We start from the raw sequence: 17770 nt of genomic DNA on the forward strand, positions 1-17770 counted from the left end.
AAGATTCTCAATCAGCCACCTTGTCTGCTTGATCATGGGTTACCATGGGTACTTGCCACCCAGATTCAAAATAATTGCCACTTGCCAGCAGGAAGCACTACAATGTCTGTAACAATCCACTGGCAAAATGGTCCAAAAATATAATTGTAAAATAGTTGTAATAATAATGTTCTTTATTTACCCAGAAAAATCCTCAACGAGACTCAAGACTAAATTTTGATTTAAAGCTTTCGTGACTGCAGTAATTTATATTCTTAGTTCTTTCGGTAAAGTCACGTTGAAGGGAAACAACAAAATAATAAAATATATAAAAACAATAAAAATTCTCACGACGTTTCGACCATAACACAAACGGTCGTCTTCAGGTGTGTTGGTTTGCATAAATTTATTTTTAAACGGTGTATTTATTTATATTAAAAAAAACGTTAGCGCCACGCGCAGCAGTTTGGCAATTTATTTAGGACTAGTCCATCTATATTCTGAAAAGAGGAGGGGGGAGACGAATTTTTTTTTTAATGTATGCTGTCTGAAAGCCACTGTAAGCGTGAACAATCAATTAAGACCCAGAATGGTTTATCAAATCTTTCCAATGATTGCTAAGATAGAATCCATCTTCTCGGTTGAAATTGTCTCTGTGCTTGTATATGTGGATAGCCTCATGAACGAATCTCTCATGGTAGCCAGATGGCTTACAAAGAACCTCTGTCTTGGAAAAGTCAATGTCATGTGAGCCTACTAAATTATAACAATGATCTGCCACGGCCGAGGTGTAGGTCCTACCGTGTTTAAGGTCTGCTTTGTGTTCACGAATGCGGTCCGAGACATGGCGTTTGGTTTCTCCAATGTAACTACTACCACAGAGGCAACTTAGTTTGTAGACACCAGGGTATTGTATGTCCGGAATCACATCTTTTACAGACGGAACCAGATCACGGATTTTATGTAATGTGTTGAAACGGACCTGGATCTTGTGTTTATTCAAGATTTTGGAGATCTTTTTTGTGATCCCCGCAATGTAGGGTAAAGTGATGGTTTTGAAAGGCTCCTCAAGAGGGTCCTTCTTCATGGTTTGAGTGATAGCTTTGCGGATTGTATAGTCGGAATAACCATTAGCCTTAAGAGCTTGGTGTACGTGCTTCAGTTTTTTTTATATATAAATAAATACACCGTTTAAAAATAAATTTATGCAAACCAACACACCTGAAGAAGACCGTTTGTGTCATGGTCGAAACGTCGTGAGAATTTTTATTGTTTTATATATTTTATTATTTTGTTGTTTCCCTTCAACGTGACTTTACCGAAAGAAGTAAGAATATGAGAGTCAAGACTGTTAAAAAAACATCCCACATTGGTATTTTGAGCAAATTCTATTCCACGAGTCTTATAAAACGTGGAACGAAACTGAAGCACCTGGAGAAAAAGCCACCATGCATACGAGGTAACACTAAAACGTCTGCACAGAAGTCTCCCATCCAGATACTAACCAGGTTCAATACGCTTAGCTTCTGAGATGCGATGAGCCCAGGCGCATTCTGGTAAATTTTCTGATTGCAAATAAATTTTCGAAAAAGTATGATTTGTTGAAAGCATGTGCAAATATATAACTGGATAATGCCAGCCGGACTATTTCAAACACTTCCCAGTTAATTTATTCTAATGTTCGTTTCATTAAATCATTCACCGCCTATATTCCTCTTCAGTTTGAGCCCCTTATAATTGTGCCAGTAGTACAGGGCACCCTTTGTTGTTAATGCTTATGGATGGAGGCACACCAGCCACGGCAGATAAGCCACCTAATTACCTGCAAGAGTAATCTGGATGAGTGATCAGGAGATTAATTTACACTTGTACACATTGCATAAATTAAATGTAAATCAGAACAACAAAAAGAAACAACTTTTGAACATGAATAAAAAATGTCAAAGAATATGTATTTTGTTTCCTGCCGGTCTCAAATGACACAATTTGAGCCCTTCCTCGCACTCTTATTTAATGTAAAAATTGAGAACAGGGGGAAAGAGCTCAGTGGTGACGCATCCTGGCATTGTTTAACCCTGCAATCGATGCCTCGCACGCACGTAAGGCTTGTGAAATGAGATGCGCACCCAATGTCAGAACGCATATGCATCATCAGTGCCCCACCGGCATCACCCACCATGACTCAGGCTATTCAATGTTTGTATATTGAACTTCTTTCACACAGTACGTAGCCAACCGTGCTAATTAGAGGTGTGGAGGGAAAGTGGTAGGCACGCTGCACCACGAACCAAGCAACCTGAGCAATGATTGGTTATGAAATATTGTTCCACGCGTAATACAGATATCTATCACACATACACACGTATAACCATACTCCAACACAGAAATGTGTCTTAGTGTGCAAAGATGATCATGAGTGAGTGAATGATATGCATTGTAATGATGTTATGCAAGAGCTTTCAATGTTTGATGCATCTGAAATCTACATTTGTTTTTCATTTGAGCCCCACTAAATGTTCCAGCCTGCTGGTTGATTTTTTACTCGGATGGCAAGACTAGGTAAAAGTTATAAATTGCTTCACGTCCGATGTTAAAACACTTACAAATAATACACCAACCCCATTATCAGAGTCAACAATGTCTAACTCCTGTATGTGATGCTAAAATATCAATATAGATCACGCAAAGGTCACTATGGGTTGCTACTTTAAATAGAGCATTTCTACACATGCTCCTGTTCTAAAAAGTGCGATTATGTTTCTTGTATAACGGCTGCCTCTGTCCAACTCACCCCGGGATTTGGCGGTTTGATCATGCCTCGAAAGCTAAGTCGGCGTTGAGCCCGGACAGTGCACGAATGGGCAACCACCATGCACAAAGACGGGTGTAATAGGTGGTGGTGTGTGCAGTAGAGGATTGTGCAGCAAAAAAATGCTGCTGTACTGCACTCTCCCCAACATTCACCAACCCGCACTGATCGCCACGGGGTGAAGTATGTTCCAATAACCTTCACAGCGAGCACGCACCGCGTGGGGAGGCCCTCATCCAGCAGCAGATTGCCACAGGGGCTGGACGTGTACTGTATAACGAGTAATATGCAATGCAGTTCCACCCAGCAGCCAAGACGACCCATGACGGCTTGGCTTGGCTGTTGGTAGGCAACTCCCTCATACCTGTAGCAAGGGCGTTTCTGTTACACAGAAACACAGGTGTGACGTGCTGTGGTGGTTACCGCACCGCGCTATGAATCAAGTGACCGAGGTTCAACTCTCTGCATTGGCTGATGACATCAGTGGCAAGTGATGCCTTTAAGGAGGTTCTGGACTCCCACCCATCCCGTCACTAATATGAACGAACCCAGTGTGGTGAAGTATGGTCAAACAACCCCTATGACAAAAAGATGTGGACAGACTTTCATCCAGCAGTGGATTTATAAAGAGGATCATGTACATTAATTACATTGCCGACTTATTGCGTGGCGAAAAGTTAAATTGCCAGCAAAGACTCCACTAGCCGCTCCAACAGCTTACACACAGCACCCATTTTTCCTCCATCTTGTGCAATTTCCTTGCCCTCTGTAAAAGTCAACCACTTGACCCCGTGACCCGGTGACCTCCATCCCGCATAATCGCAGTCACGTACTCATCCATCACCGCGCATTCACCTCCTCCACGCGCTCTCCGTGTGCTCTCGCAACAAAGCAAACCAGAATCTGTATTTAAACTGGAGGAATCCGATGAGCTATAAAGCTATTTTTCACTCATGTCCAGTCAGAAAGTTATAACAACAATACCAAAATACGACAGGAGCGCAAAGTATAGGAAACAAAAAATATGTATCTATGTTTATTTTACCAGGTAAAGCACACTGAGCTTTTAGCTTCTTTTCCAGAAGCGATCTGGCCACATTTGCTAGCTCAACGAAGTGGCTTGCCACGATCACGTGGACATTTCAGTTGCAGCCAAAAGTGTGGAACACCCCCGATCGAGACCCCCAGCGACGCGCGTTGTGGCATCGTGTGGCGAACGTTTGGGGAGGCTTTCATCCGGCAGTGGATAGAGCAGGGCTCATTATTGTCATGATGATGATGCTGCTGCTGCACATGTACACACACTATTCCCTACCACCGACGTTGTATCGTACATTGAAAGCCTAACACAAGGATTGCCTCAACTGCGGGCTCTGAATATTTGTGTCAAAAGTTAGCCCTTCCTCTACGGCAACGTTTATCCCGATTATCTTAAACTAATACAATATTGTATAGCCCATACAATAATGACAAGTAGGCAGACGATCCTGGGTGATATGTAAATTATAATCTGAGAAAATCGCATTCGGAATGCACCAAGACTGCCACGTGAGGGAGCCGCCCCCGGAATAAAGCAAGGAAAGCCTTTTAGAGTCATGTTTATGTCAATGTGGCTACGTTCATGGGAACACAATGACAGCAAAACTAAATTATGTCAGGGCTAGAAGGCTGACATCTGAAACAATTACTGTAGAGTCAATCTTATAACTCAAAAAACCCGAAAGCCAACCCACTGTGGTGAGTCCCACACAGCCAGGGGTTGAACTGGTTTCACTCGGTGCAGGGGCTACACAAAAGTTCTACATCGCTTCAATTCTCCTACTAACCACTTTACAAACATATACAGTCATCGTCGGGGAACCAAGTCATTCATTGCCCGTGGGTTGTGACGCTAAAGCCGACAATGCGGGTCTGTATATTTTGACGCAGGTTCACTAAGCCCATAAACAAATATTAACAGTAAACAAGCCATATACCGTGTGTTGAACTTCTTTCGCACCGTACGTAGCCAACCGCGATCATCGGAGGTTCGGTACTGTACGTGTTTAGCTCCGAGTGTACAATATTGTACAGCCCTTTGTCAATCCACTGCTGGATGAATACCTCTTCACGCCGTACCGCTCGTGAGGGTTGTTTGACCATACCTCACCACGCAGGTCAAAGCGGGTTGGCGAAGCGGAAGGGGGGTAAAGGTGAGCCCAGATGCGGTTCTGATATCATCAATTCCCATAGAAGATAGCCGTGGCCAGGATTCGAACTCTGAGTGAACTGGGTTCACAGCGCAATGCGCTCACCACTGCGCCACCGCTCGCCAGTATAGTAATGCCGCTTGTCACTATAGTAATGCCGCTTGTAAGACTTCCCAACGCCTGTGTGTGTGTGGGCACACAGACGTGGGCACACACACACACAGACGTGGGCACACAGACGTGGGCACACACACACACACACAGACGTGGGCACACACACACACAGACGTGGGCACACACACACACAGACGTGGGCACACACACACACACAGACGTGGGCACAAACACACACAGACGTGGGCACACACACGTCTGTGTGTGTGTGTGGGCACAGACGTGGGCACACACACGCCTGTCTGTGGAGGTCCACAGTACCTTCATGTCGTTCATCACGGCTTGGAAGAGTCCTCCCAGGGCCCCGCACTCTTTCTCAATGACCGTCTCCATCGTGAAGGGTCCACGGGCGAGAGAGAGGAAGGAGTTCTGCTGATACTGCTGCTGCTGATGATGATTACGGTGATGAGGATGATGGCGACTTATGGGAAGAGGATGTAGCAGGCGGAGAGATCACAAGCGAAGTGTCCCCAAGTGTGTAGGCAGAGTAGGATGATGAAGATGAACAGTAGATTCCTTTTGGTTGACGAAGCTCTCCCCCTGTGTCGCAGTCCGAGACGCTCCTCGACTCCAGAGAGCCTAACGATGGTGGCGGTGGTGTTGAGGAGCAGGAGGAGGTAAGCCGAAGTGACTACAAATGAACAATAATCTTTAGTTCTTTTGCACAAATAACAAAGTTTACGCTTCCGGATTAACCAAACACTCAGACCCTGAGCGCGCAATTCGCGACAATCCCCACGCCAACTGTAGCTCCAAGAGCCGGCGACAATTTTCACTTTCCCTCCCCTCCCGATTCTTTTGTGTCCCCCTGCTGCTTTAGCGCTCTTCTTCTCCTTCTTCTCCTCCTCGTCCTGCTGCTTATTCTTCCTCCCGCAAATCAGCAGCCGACGATGCCGGTTTGCGACCAAGCAGGACGAAGAGGCGCGGCCAACAACGCAAACGACCACGCCACTGAGCCGAGGGGATCGGTGCGGACGATGACGCTGACGATGGAGACTTCTCCAGCAGCGGTGCTGGAGGTTGGTGGTGGTGGTAGTGGTTGTGGTGGTGGTTGTGGTGGTTGTGGTTGTGGTGGTGGTTGTGGTGGGTGTCGACCAGAGCAGAGTTCTCTTCAGCGTCTCGTGTGCTCGCTGCGTGAGAGCGGAGGATGCATGGCTCCGCCGCCGGGCGACACGGAGGGGGGATGAGGTGCAGGGAGCCCGGGAGACGCTGGCTGCCTGTGCGCTCCGTGGTGCTGGTGGTGGTGGTGTTGTTGTTGTGCGGGAGGAGGAGGAGAGGGAGGTTCAGAGGGGGAAGGGGGGGGCAGAGCCGCCCCTCGGCCCCCGTGCGCACGGGCGCACGCCACCGCGTGGCCGCTTGCGCGCTCATCATCGCGATCAATCATCGTCACGTCGTTCATCAGCTCATTCGTTAGTTCGTGAATTCGTCTGTTCACTCGCTGCTCGGTCGTCTATCTGTACCATCTCTCATTTATATACTCGTTCTTTTTCTCGTTCATTCTTTATTTCCTTCATTCATTCGCTTGGCTCATTGATACGTTGATCCATTCATCGTTCCAGAGTGAATTATTCTGTTCATGTGTTACCCAAATAAATTATTCGTTAATTCGTCTCCCCAATGGGTTAATTGCTGTGATTATTCACCCTTTCATCTGCGCATTGATTTGTGCGTTCGTTTCTCTTCTTGTTAACTCCAAACCGGATCTACCTTGGCATATACATTATATACATTGCCTCATGTGTTCTCACCTCGTTAAAGAAGCAAATTATTCGTTTATGCATCCGTCGGTTTATTTATGTGTGCGTTCATTTCTTTGTTTGTGTACGTGTGCATCACTTCGTCATTTAGTTAGTTAATCCTTGCTTCCATAATTCATGACTTCATTCGTCCACGCTTCAATTCCTTCAACTAGTAATTCATCCATCCGTGTGTTGATGAGTTATCGCAGCCCGAGTGTGCCAGGGCTGTATGGTGAAGGCAAATTAAAATGCCATTCCCTGCTTGAATTCTAAATTGAGTGCCGGGGAAAGTGGGCACTGTGCTGCATTGCGCAATGTTCCCGGGGCTACACTGGCCTAGCAATCACAGTGAAAACAGATGCGAATCAATTCCATAGTATTGGAACATTCAAGTGATGGGCTGCTGCGTTGCCTGTGGTCTATCAAGGGGTAGGTCGATTGCAAGCTTTGGCACTGCTATAGCTCTAGCCAACCCAAGTCTTCAAACTCACTCAGACTCGAGCCAATACCTTCACCATATCTCGGACTCAAGCCCAAAATCCAAACCTGAACCCTTAGCTCAACATTAAATGCAACCCTAACTCTGCCCCTAACCCGAGCTTTAACTTTATCCTAAACCAAAGCATTATACCTATCATCGAATCGAAACCCAAGCTCTAGTTCTCGGACAAACTCTATTTGAACTCGAACACAAACACAGCCCTATATGGCGATAGCCAGGCATGCCTTCAGTGTGTATGATCATTGATGTGCATTGTATACAGCCGCTCATTGTGAGTGCAATGTTTCTGCACCCCCCACCCACCGACGCGGGCGCTGATGATTTTACCACGAGGGCAGCAGCGGAGCCCTCGATCTCCGTTGTTTTGTTCCACTTGAGCGGATTCACATGTGCGGCACCCGCTGTCTGATCATAAATGCAGCTGTAAGAAATTCAATTGGACACATGCACACACGTCTCTGGACAAAAGGTGGGGGGGGGGGGAAGTCCAGCGGCAGCAGCCGATCCCTGGGGGAGGATGAAGGAAACGGAGCCGGTCTTGAGCGGCTCATAATGGCCTTCCAGTGGTGTCACCACACCTGGGGCGTGCAGGGGGGGGGGGGGGGGCACGCCCGTGCATCTATTGGGATGCACGTCCCTGCCCCGGCTTTTGTCGTTAATGTCCCTGCCTCCATGAATGGAGAGGACGTGGACAAAAGGCCAATCAATGTGAGCCTCCTCCGGTACTGGTATAGGGGTGGAGGCGCTGTGGTGCACTTTGCCCTGGGTCATAAAAGCCCCCCACACGGCAGGGCTGTTAGGAAACACCCTCATCGGGAGAACGGCCCGCTCCACAAAGACCCACACCTGTGCCTGCCACGCACACGTGGCAGGCACGGCGTGTGTTCATGGGCGCCTGCACAGTTCAGCAAAGATTCCCTCCCTAGGTGAAGCACAGGCAAGGAATATAGGCCGTTTGTCTTTGTTTCTAGAAACATTGGTCATCAACCCTTCGAAGGGATCGTTTTTACAAGTTTATTAATTTCCATTCTTGATGTAAATTACAGAGCGAAGATACATCGCCTGCGTCTGGAGATGCAATAAGTAGATTTTGAGAATGAATGTAAGGTCCCGGTGATGGAGAGCCAATGACAGTGGGAAAAAAAGTAAATGCACAAACGGCGGCAATTCGCTGTATCTGTCGCGCAGGGTTTTGGGGTTGTGCTGTATAGCCCTGTGATGTGTTTTTCAGGCTGGAGCATGTGTTTATCCACATGATGTCTGACACTTCAGTTCCTGTGTATGCTTTCAGCGCGTGGAGCAACACGTCAGCACATCGTGCTGAACAACACGCGGTACAACCTGAAAAACACATCGGAGAGAGAGCAAATGATTGTATCTACCTAGATGAGTGTATCTACCTATTTATCTTCGGAGTGCTTGCACAACAACCGAAAATAACCGTGTGGAGTGATAACAACGCAACGTGGATATGTGCATTACACGTGGTGTCTGTATCGACCGGGCTCACTCGAGACCAGAGGACCAGCTCACCTATTGAAGCAATTGTAAAATGTCCAAGGTACCGTCTCTCTGTATTTCATGGCTTTTGCTTTTTTATTACCATCGTTAGGCACGCGCGGTGTCACCAGACATGCGATCGTGTGTCAGCGGTCAACACCTCTGTATGGAGTACACGAACGGCTGCCGATGCTCATGAATGAACAATGCACGTGGGTCGATTTTACTGGGCTCCCTAAGCCTGCGACTGCGTGTGCTCTTTGGGTTTTTTTTATTTTAAAGTTTTAAATCCCTTCCTGTGAATGTGTAGTGTAGTAACTACAAGTCTCCTGGGTGTCAAGAGTTACTACACTACAAATGTATATTGACTATCTTGATTTTAAGCTTTCGTGACTGCAGGAATCCATACTCTCTGGTTCTTTCGGTAAAGTCACGTAGGCAGAAAAAAATAATAAAAAGAATACGACGTTTCGGTCGCAACACAAGCATCCGTCATCAGGTGACCGTCATCAGGTGATGGACGCTTGTGTTGCGACCGAAACATCATGTACTTTTATTTTTTTCTTCTTCTATCTACGTGACTTTACCGAGAAAACCAGGGAGTATATTTACTTTTTTATCGTTACATGTGCATGTACAGCCCTTTGGTCAGTCCACTGCTGCATACCTGCCTCTCCAAGCTGATGGGGTTATGGAGATACTTTGACTTACACACGCTGCAGGTTGGAACATAGTGTAGTGCAACAATATATGTTGCTGCATTTCCCTCTGCTGCTGTCAAACTATCCCCCGTAGCAGCCTGTAGCACCCGGTTAACGCACAGTGGTCACCCATACAAGCACTTTCCAGGCTGAGGCCTGCTTAGCTTCCAATATTTGACAAATGTGAGCATTCTTTATTGCCATAACTTTTTTATTATTCATAATTGGTTTCTTTTGGGGTAGATCGTGTAGCTATAATGTCAACGAGCACGGTTGGCTACATACGGTGCGAAAGAAGTTCAACATACATAACCCTCCACCATCCAACAAAGCAAAACAAATGAAGTTGTCATAGACAAATATGCCAATTGATTTAGACTTCATGTATTCAGATAACGCCAGGAGGGCTTTCTAATAAACAGTAGATAGGGCAAACATTCACACACAAAAATACCTCTCTACACTGTCGCAATATCATCTGGAGTTGTAAATGGAGCATGCAAACAAGAGAACGGAAACTAAACAGGTCAGTGAAGGTCACTTCAGGCAGACCGCACAGACTCCTCACTATGGCAGTGTAACAGTGCGGGACTGCAGTGCCACGTGCCGCCTTAAGAGTGTCAGACATTACTTAGAGAATCAGCTCATCGCAAGGCCATGCTCGGGTTGTGAGCTATTTACGGCCTCTTTTTACAGACGTGGGAGCAGTGGCGTAGTGCAGTTAGCGCTCATTACTACGAACCCGGAGGCCTTGGGTTTGATTCCTGGCCAAGGCTAACGTCAATGAGACACGGTATCAGCACTTGGTCTTGAGCTCTTCGTTTAACCAGCACTGACCATTTTGGTGAAGTATGGTCAAACATGCCTCATGACCGATATAACATGGGGTAGCCTTCAACCAGCAGTGTATTGACAAAGCGCTGCAATTTGTTTTTAATACAGACATAAACAGATTGGACGGTAGAATCATGTTTTTTTGACATGTTGAAATATTATTCTGGGAAGTGGTCAGACGGTATGACGTCCCACATTTCAAATAATATTTTCTTCGCATCGTCGGCAGAATGCACTGTTCATGCAAGGTGAACAGCCGAGATGCAAGCTAGCAATCGCTTGGCAGATTGCTCTGGGTGCAACGTACAAGATGCGATTAATAAAGGTGAAAGCGGTAAGCGAACAGGTTTCATTGAGCCTGGGGGCTCAAAACAAGAACTGTCAGGAATGGCCCACAAACTTACTCAGCGAGCGTATTTACATATTGTAGCCGATGCACGTCTACGATTAAAAATACTGTCCGCGTTTAAGTTTGGAACGCCATCTGCGAATGCAATCTCGGCAGGTTGGCAAACAACATTAAGCCACAGACAAAACCCAACGCCTGAGTGCGTCCTTGCGCTAAATTAGTAACATAAATAAACAATGCATTGGTAATGGTAATGCATAATGTAAGCGCCACACAAATTCATTTGGCTCTATTATATATGCAGCTCAGACAAGGGGTTGCATGTTTTGTGAATCTCAAAGCCAACTTGTGGTGCGGTGCGGCGATCGAAGCAATGACGGTGACACATCGCCGCATCAGTAACGCACAGGTGGAACGGATGACGCATGAGCTGCAACCGGACACGTGGAAAAACAAAAACAATCTCTGCAAAAGTATGAATTATGCCCATAAGTCTGACAACTCGCATGAAGAATGAGCAATCCAAACAACCGGATTCTAAACTTTGCACGTGCGCACAAACCATCGCACTTCGTTCTTTAGATGCAGGTCACATGGCACAAAGAAAGAGAGAGAGAATACAGAATTAACTCGACCGGACCATACCTAACCATGGATAATCGTATAGAATGGCAGTGTGGCTATCGGGTGTGCAGGGCCCATGCCAACCAAACTATGCCACTGTTGGAGCAGAACGAACAAAGACAGCCAATGGTAAGGAGATGGGTGTCAGTTCAGCCCAAAGTGTTGTGCGCCGAGGAATTGTAGAATTTCCCACCCTGAGACTTTTGGGTACTTGCTCTAGTTGACCCTGCTTTCCCTGACCTTTGTTAGAGTTGTACTTTCGTCCTTGCTCCGAGGGCTCATCAACGTTCTACCCCGATAGGTTTGTCCTCCTGGACTTGGCCACGTTTTCCCAGGGGCATGCTACGATGTCACCATTTCTCCTCTCTCCGTCGCGTCTCTGCTATCACGACCAGCCTCACCCTTGTTTTCATCCTCTACCCTAATGTGACGCGACATACATTGAAGTCGATTCTGTTGTTGACCGTGCATGGGCCGGGGTCACCGACCGGAGCCCCACTAGGGCGCTCGTTAACTCGACAGCGACTGCCTCCTCGCTGCTGCTGCTGCTGCCTCCTCCCGCCTCCTGGCAGCATCCAGCTGAGATTTCCTGGCATGGAACGGGACAGTTGACGGTCATACGGGTGGCAGATTTTCACCTGGTGTAATGAGCCATGTAAAGTGCAATCTTTTGCATCCTAACTGCATGCCGACAGTAATAATATACCTGTGTTGGAGAAAAGTTTAAAATTATGGATTGTCTAAAATTCTCAAATGCACGTAGACATTGAGCCACCTATCTATATATCTTACCATTGGCGTAGCGTGGTTGGCATGGGCCCTGATGTAAGGAATGAAAAGGGGCCCCATGTCTGCCTTCCACTCCCCTCTTAAAAGCCTGCCAACTTACAGTGAGGGTACAAATATTTGATCCCCTGCTGATCTTGTACGTTTGCCCACTGACAAAGAAATGATCAGTCTATAATTTTAATGGTAGGTTTATTTGAACAGTGAGAGACAGAATAACAACAAGAAAATCCAGAAAAAGGCATGTCAAAAATGTTATAAATTGATTTGCATTTTAATGAGGGAAATAAGTATTTGACCCCCTCTCAATCAGAAAGATTTCTGGCTCCCAGGTGTCTTTTATACAGGTAACGAGCTGAGATTAGGAGCACACTCTTAAAGGGAGTGCTCCTAATCTCAGCTTGTTACCTATATAAAAGGCACCTGTCCACAGAAGCAATCAATCATATCCCAAACTCTCCACCATGGCCAAGACCAAATAGCTCTCCAAGGATGTCAGGGACAAGATTGTAGACCTACACAAGGCTGGAATGGGCTACAAGACCATTGCCAAGCAGCTTGGTGAGAAGGTGACAACAGTTGGTGCGATTATTCGTAAATGGAAGAAACACAAAAGAACTGTCAATCTCCCTCGGCCTGGGGCTCCATGCAAGATCTCACCTAGTGGAGTTGCAATTATCATGAGAACGGTGAGGAATCAGCCCAGAACTACACGGGAGGATCTTGTCAATGATCTCAAGGCAGCTGGGACCATAGTCACCAAGAAAACAATTGGTAACACACTACGCCGTGAAGGACTGAAATCCTGCAGCGCCCGCAAGGTCCTCCTGCTCAAGATAGCACATATACATGCCCGTCTGAAGTTTGCCCATGAACATCTGAATGATTCAGAAGACAACTGGGTGAAAGTGTTGTGGTCAGATGAGACCAAAATGGAGCTCTTTGGCATCAACTGAACTCGCCGTGTTTGGAGGAGGAGGAATGCTGCCTATGACCCCAAGAACACCATCCCCACCGTCAAACATGGAGGTGGCAACATTATGCTTTGGGGGTGTTTTTCTGCTAAGGGACAGGACAACTTCACCGCATCAAAGGGACGATGGACGGGGCCATGTACCGTCAAATCTTGGGTGTGAACCTCCTTCCCTCAGCCAGGGCATTGAAAATGGGTTGTGGATGGGTATTCCAGCATGACAATGACCCAAAACACACGGCCAAAGCAACAAAGGAGGGAGCTGAAGGTTCGAGTTGCCAAACGTCAGCCTCGAAACCTTAATGACTTGGAGAGGATCTGCAAAGAGGAGTGGGACAAAATCCCTTCTGAGATGTGTGAAAATCTTGTGGCCAACTACAAGAAACGTCTGACCTCTGTGATTACCAACAAGGGTTTCGCCACCAAGTGCTAAGTCATGTTTTGCAGAGGGATCAAATACTTATTTCCCTCATTAAAATGCAAATCAATTTATAACATTTTTGACATGCGTTTTTCTAGATTTTTTTGTTGTTGTTCTGTCTCTCACTGTTCAAATAAACCTACCATTAAAATTATAGACTGATCATTTCTTCGTCAGTGGGCAAACGTACAAAATCAGCAGGGGATCAAATACGTTGTTTTCCCTCACTGTAGCTCCTCTGGCCCGTGGGCCCAGTGCAGTTACACCGTCTGCACACTCGAATAGCTATGCCACTGTATCTTATAGTAATGCTGTTGAGAAAAATAACGCCACCATTGTAAATCCACCGATTGATGACGGTCTTCTTACACCATCGTGCCGCGTGCTAACCTCTATCTTGCCGCATATGCCTACACCTCCATGTTCAACACTTTACGGTTTTCTTTTAAGATATTTTATCAAACTTTTCAACTGAAGTTGCTCCACCTTACAATACCACAGAATAGTTTCCAATACATTTTATGTTGCACAGAATTAAATATATGCAATGAAAAATAAATCTATAAACCTTGGTCGCGATGTGTTCCTTGAGGACACATTCTTTCACAAAGCCCTTTAAGTAAATGTGATAAAGACAATACGTATTGGGATTAACGACGTCTTCCATAGTCTAGGGTCTTATCATGCAAGCCACTGTAAAAATCCCACATATGGGCGAAGGCAGATGGGTTTTTTTCTCTTTCAAATGTAAAATCATTATTCCTATTACTATTTTAAACGTATTGCGATTTAACAGTCGAGGGTGTAGCTGTAAATTGAAAAAATGCATGCGCATGGGATTAGTGTAAGAAAAGAGTGGAGAGTGTGGGCTGTGGCGATACATAAAAAAAGTTACAAAATCGCAGCAGCGTGCGAGCGATCACAAGTGAAATGGGCTTGGCCGTCGGGACTGACAAAGCGTAAGCGCTCCCGCAAGTACCCAAGCAATTACGCGTGACAAACGTCATTATACGAGTCAAAAAGTGCCAGAACTTATTTGAAGGAAAATAACAAAACTAGCATTTCGGGCGGTGCCCCCTTTTACTCTGAGCGGTTGTTAACACCGTGAAAAGAAAGTTTCACGAGCATATTTCGACACCCACATGTGCGCTCAAGTTCCAAATTCGTGGGAGCCCTGTGTTACTGCGTATGTAAGTGCGTGCGTGTGGAGTGGCTTTGCCTCTGCTTTGGGTGCTCTTTCCAATGATGAATACAAAAAGATGCCACTTTATTTAAACTAAACTTTTATTTGATTTTACCAAGTAAGGCCCACTGAGCTATATAGTTCTTTTTCAGAAGCGACATGGCCACAAATGATATCCAAATGAAGAGGCATATCATTTGGAAATGTAGAGTAGCCAAATACTCTAAAGGCATGTTTCTAATTGTGAATGGAAAAACAGGAGGACCCGGAGAAAAAATCCACACGACCACAGGGAGAACATGCAAACTCCAAATATACAGGCGTCATGGTTGGGATTAAACCCACGTGATAGGGAGGTAAAACCTCTTCGTAGGATGGAAAACAATCATTACTACTGCGTAAGTGTTCGCAGTTGCGCTGTAGAGCAGCTGAAGAAGCTCCCAGCATATGAATCACCCGACATCGTGCTGAACAACATGCGGTACAAAACCAAACACTAATGGGATAGCTTAAACACGGGATTATCTGAAAACCTCAAGTTGGATGGGTTGAGAGGCACTTGGAGGAACTCGGATTTGTATTTTTCGCACCGTACGGCTGTTGTATGTTGAACTTTTTTCGCACCCTACATAGCCAACCGTGCTGATCAGAGGTGCGGGTAAGGACAAGAAACCAATGAGAATGCTTTAAATGCCATAGGCCACTGCAAAGGGTTGCCCTGGCCCAGAATATGGGCTTGGCGGTGCACGCCCGGTGTGTCCTCACGGTTCTGCGTGCACGCAGCCTGCGCGGCACAGAGCCAGTGCCAAGTGATGTGGCCCCATGGCGTCAGCGGAGGACGGATGGGCGTGCGAAATGAAAACAAGAGCGATAAGGTTCAATTAATCCGCCGCACCTACTGCCCTTGTTCATCGGTCGATGCTGGTCGTGGCTGATGACAGCGGCGGCTTGAGTGCCGCTGTCCTGCTCGACGCATACAGGCAGTGTGCTTTACGCCTTCTTATTCAGACTGGTGTTATTCCTACTCCCGTGGGTCTGTCTCACTCCGCCTCTTGCTCCACTCATTCGTGTCCTGGGCCATCTCCACATCTGGGCCTGCTTCTCGGCCTCTACCCTGGTGTTTCCATGTCCATCAACTTTCTACCGATTTGGTTTTTCTCTCTTCTAATGACACGTCGTAGCTATTTGAATCAATTTTCTTTCAGCTCGTCTGAAATGGGTACCACTCTTCGATCGGTAAATCATAGCTTGGCGGCATTTTTACGGCCGGCTGCTTACCAGGCGCCAGCTATATATTTTTTCCAACTGGGCTTGGGACCAGCTTTGGCAGAGTTACGCCCGCATGATTATTATATATTTTTATACTCGTGGGCATGAGTGATTTTTTGCGGTGGCACGATGCCAGCTTGTGCCTCCAAATGGAAAGATCGGACTAAAGAGGAACACCCAGCATGCGCCATCAGAGACGCACGTCTTCATGTTTTTTTTATTATTAGTATTTTTTATATCACGGTCCACTGCCGTTTCATGCTCCATGGATGACATTTAGCATCAACGTGCCGTGTAGATGCAGCGCGGAAACAATCTTCACAGACCCTGTGCGTGTATGTACAGTGTACGAACGGAGAGAGGACCCCTTAAGTCGGTGACATTCACTGCTGGAATTTTGGACGGGTTGGCGCAGGTGCGTGCAGGTGCATTTATGCAACACAGAGCAGCCGACAGAAGGAGATAAGGCCGTGATTCATGCAAGGAAAGAGGTAGAGCCTCGTGCTGGGCTGGGGCGCCGTACGACCCGACTTCCTCACCACCCACATGCAGCTGTCGGTTTAAGTCTGACGGGGGGTTGAAGAACAGGGGTTGGGTTGACACCACCAACCCCTGTGGAACGCACGTGCCCGAAAACAGCAGCCATCGTCCCGCTATCGGTCGCGATGACCTTTTGTCAGAGACCACCGCTCCGTACCCATCGTGGAACGTGCGTGCGACCAGCCTGTCGGAGACACTGCATCCACACACCGCGATCGGGCTCGTGTGGGGGATACCCCAAAGGGGTTGATCACCGTCAATAGTATCACTGACATTTCACCATCGCTCTTTCATGTTTGTGAATTCTTGTGGGTGGCAGAAGCCACTCAATGTCTGCTGGCTGGAAGTCAGTGTCCTTCCCTGTCGAATAAAAATTGTACGATTAGCACGGCGCAACACGATGACTCGAACGCTGACGCTAAAACCTTTTACGTGTAAACCTTCGTGTAGTCCCCTCTCATAATGAAATGAAAATTGCGAGGCAATGAAGCGGGCCACGATATTGGCCACTTCTGCAGGGCACGCTGATTGTGTTCCACCTTTTTTAATTAAGCAGTATTTCATGCTGGGAACAAAATAATAATTAAATCCATCACATCCATCGGGAAACGTGTATTCTGTCATGCAGATGTTAGTGGATTCCAGTTAGAGGGTCACGAATGCAAAACACCCCCATTTGTAATGGAACGTTCCTGAGCTAAATACCAACTCATGCGTGGATTTATAAGGGCTGCTGCAGGGCGTGCAGGTGCAGGCATTGATTTCAGTGCAATCCGCTGGCTTGTTTTAATTGGGGTCCAACCTTTTCCTCTTAACACTAGCCATAATTTAGCATCTACTACTGTATTTGCAGTATAAAATTAGACGGCCCAACATGTGAAAATACATTGATTCATCAACAGCCATGACTTATCCACTGCTGATTGAAGACATCTCCAAGTTGCCACAATCCATTTGCAATGCAACAATCCATCCACCTCCTGCACATGAGCTGATCTCATTGCTCCTATCTACGTGGCGGTCGCCCTCGAAGGGCAACATTCCCTCCTTTGGCTGCTATTCTCTCATCAGTCTTGACCATTGGCTATCATTCCTTATAGCCATGATGTGTCCTGCTCAAGCTCACTTACCGTGGGGGTTCCACAGTGGCGAGATGTTAACTACCTCGCCTGTTATACAGATAGACCGTGGGTTCGAT

At 46.6% G+C, this 17770-nt stretch overlaps 2 protein-coding genes across 12 annotated transcripts in view; one reads left to right on the plus strand and one right to left on the minus strand.

Annotated features, from left to right (window-relative positions):
• The window catches only part of LOC116946021 (protein MTSS 1), a 90523-nt gene extending 84978 nt beyond the window's left edge, over positions 1–5545 (minus strand). For all 10 annotated transcript variants that reach the window (XM_032960825.2, XM_032960824.2, XM_032960822.2 and 7 more), the window contains exon 1: positions 5413–5545. In XM_032960825.2, the coding sequence (XP_032816716.2) occupies positions 5413–5484 (72 nt within the window). In that variant the 5' untranslated portion in view covers positions 5485–5545. The remainder of the gene's footprint in view (positions 1–5412) is intronic.
• Positions 5546–5634: 89 nt separating this feature from the next.
• SETD6 (SET domain containing 6, protein lysine methyltransferase) overlaps positions 5635–17770 on the plus strand; it is a 49262-nt gene continuing 37126 nt past the window's right edge. Inside the window, exons 1-2 of one of the 2 annotated variants that reach the window (XM_032960831.2) lie at positions 5635–5768; positions 5972–6170. In XM_032960831.2, the coding sequence (XP_032816722.2) occupies positions 5644–5768; positions 5972–6170 (324 nt within the window). In that variant the 5' untranslated portion in view covers positions 5635–5643. Of the gene's footprint in view, positions 5769–5971; positions 6171–17770 lie in introns of those variants that run through there. The other variant, XM_076069602.1, reaches the window with a different exon arrangement.

The sequence above is a fragment of the Petromyzon marinus genome, chromosome 25 (genome assembly GCF_048934315.1).
Source record: "Petromyzon marinus isolate PM22_M1 ecotype Great Lakes invasive population chromosome 25, UKy_Petmar_22M1.pri1.0, whole genome shotgun sequence".
Lineage (NCBI taxonomy): Eukaryota > Metazoa > Chordata > Hyperoartia > Petromyzontiformes > Petromyzontidae > Petromyzon > Petromyzon marinus.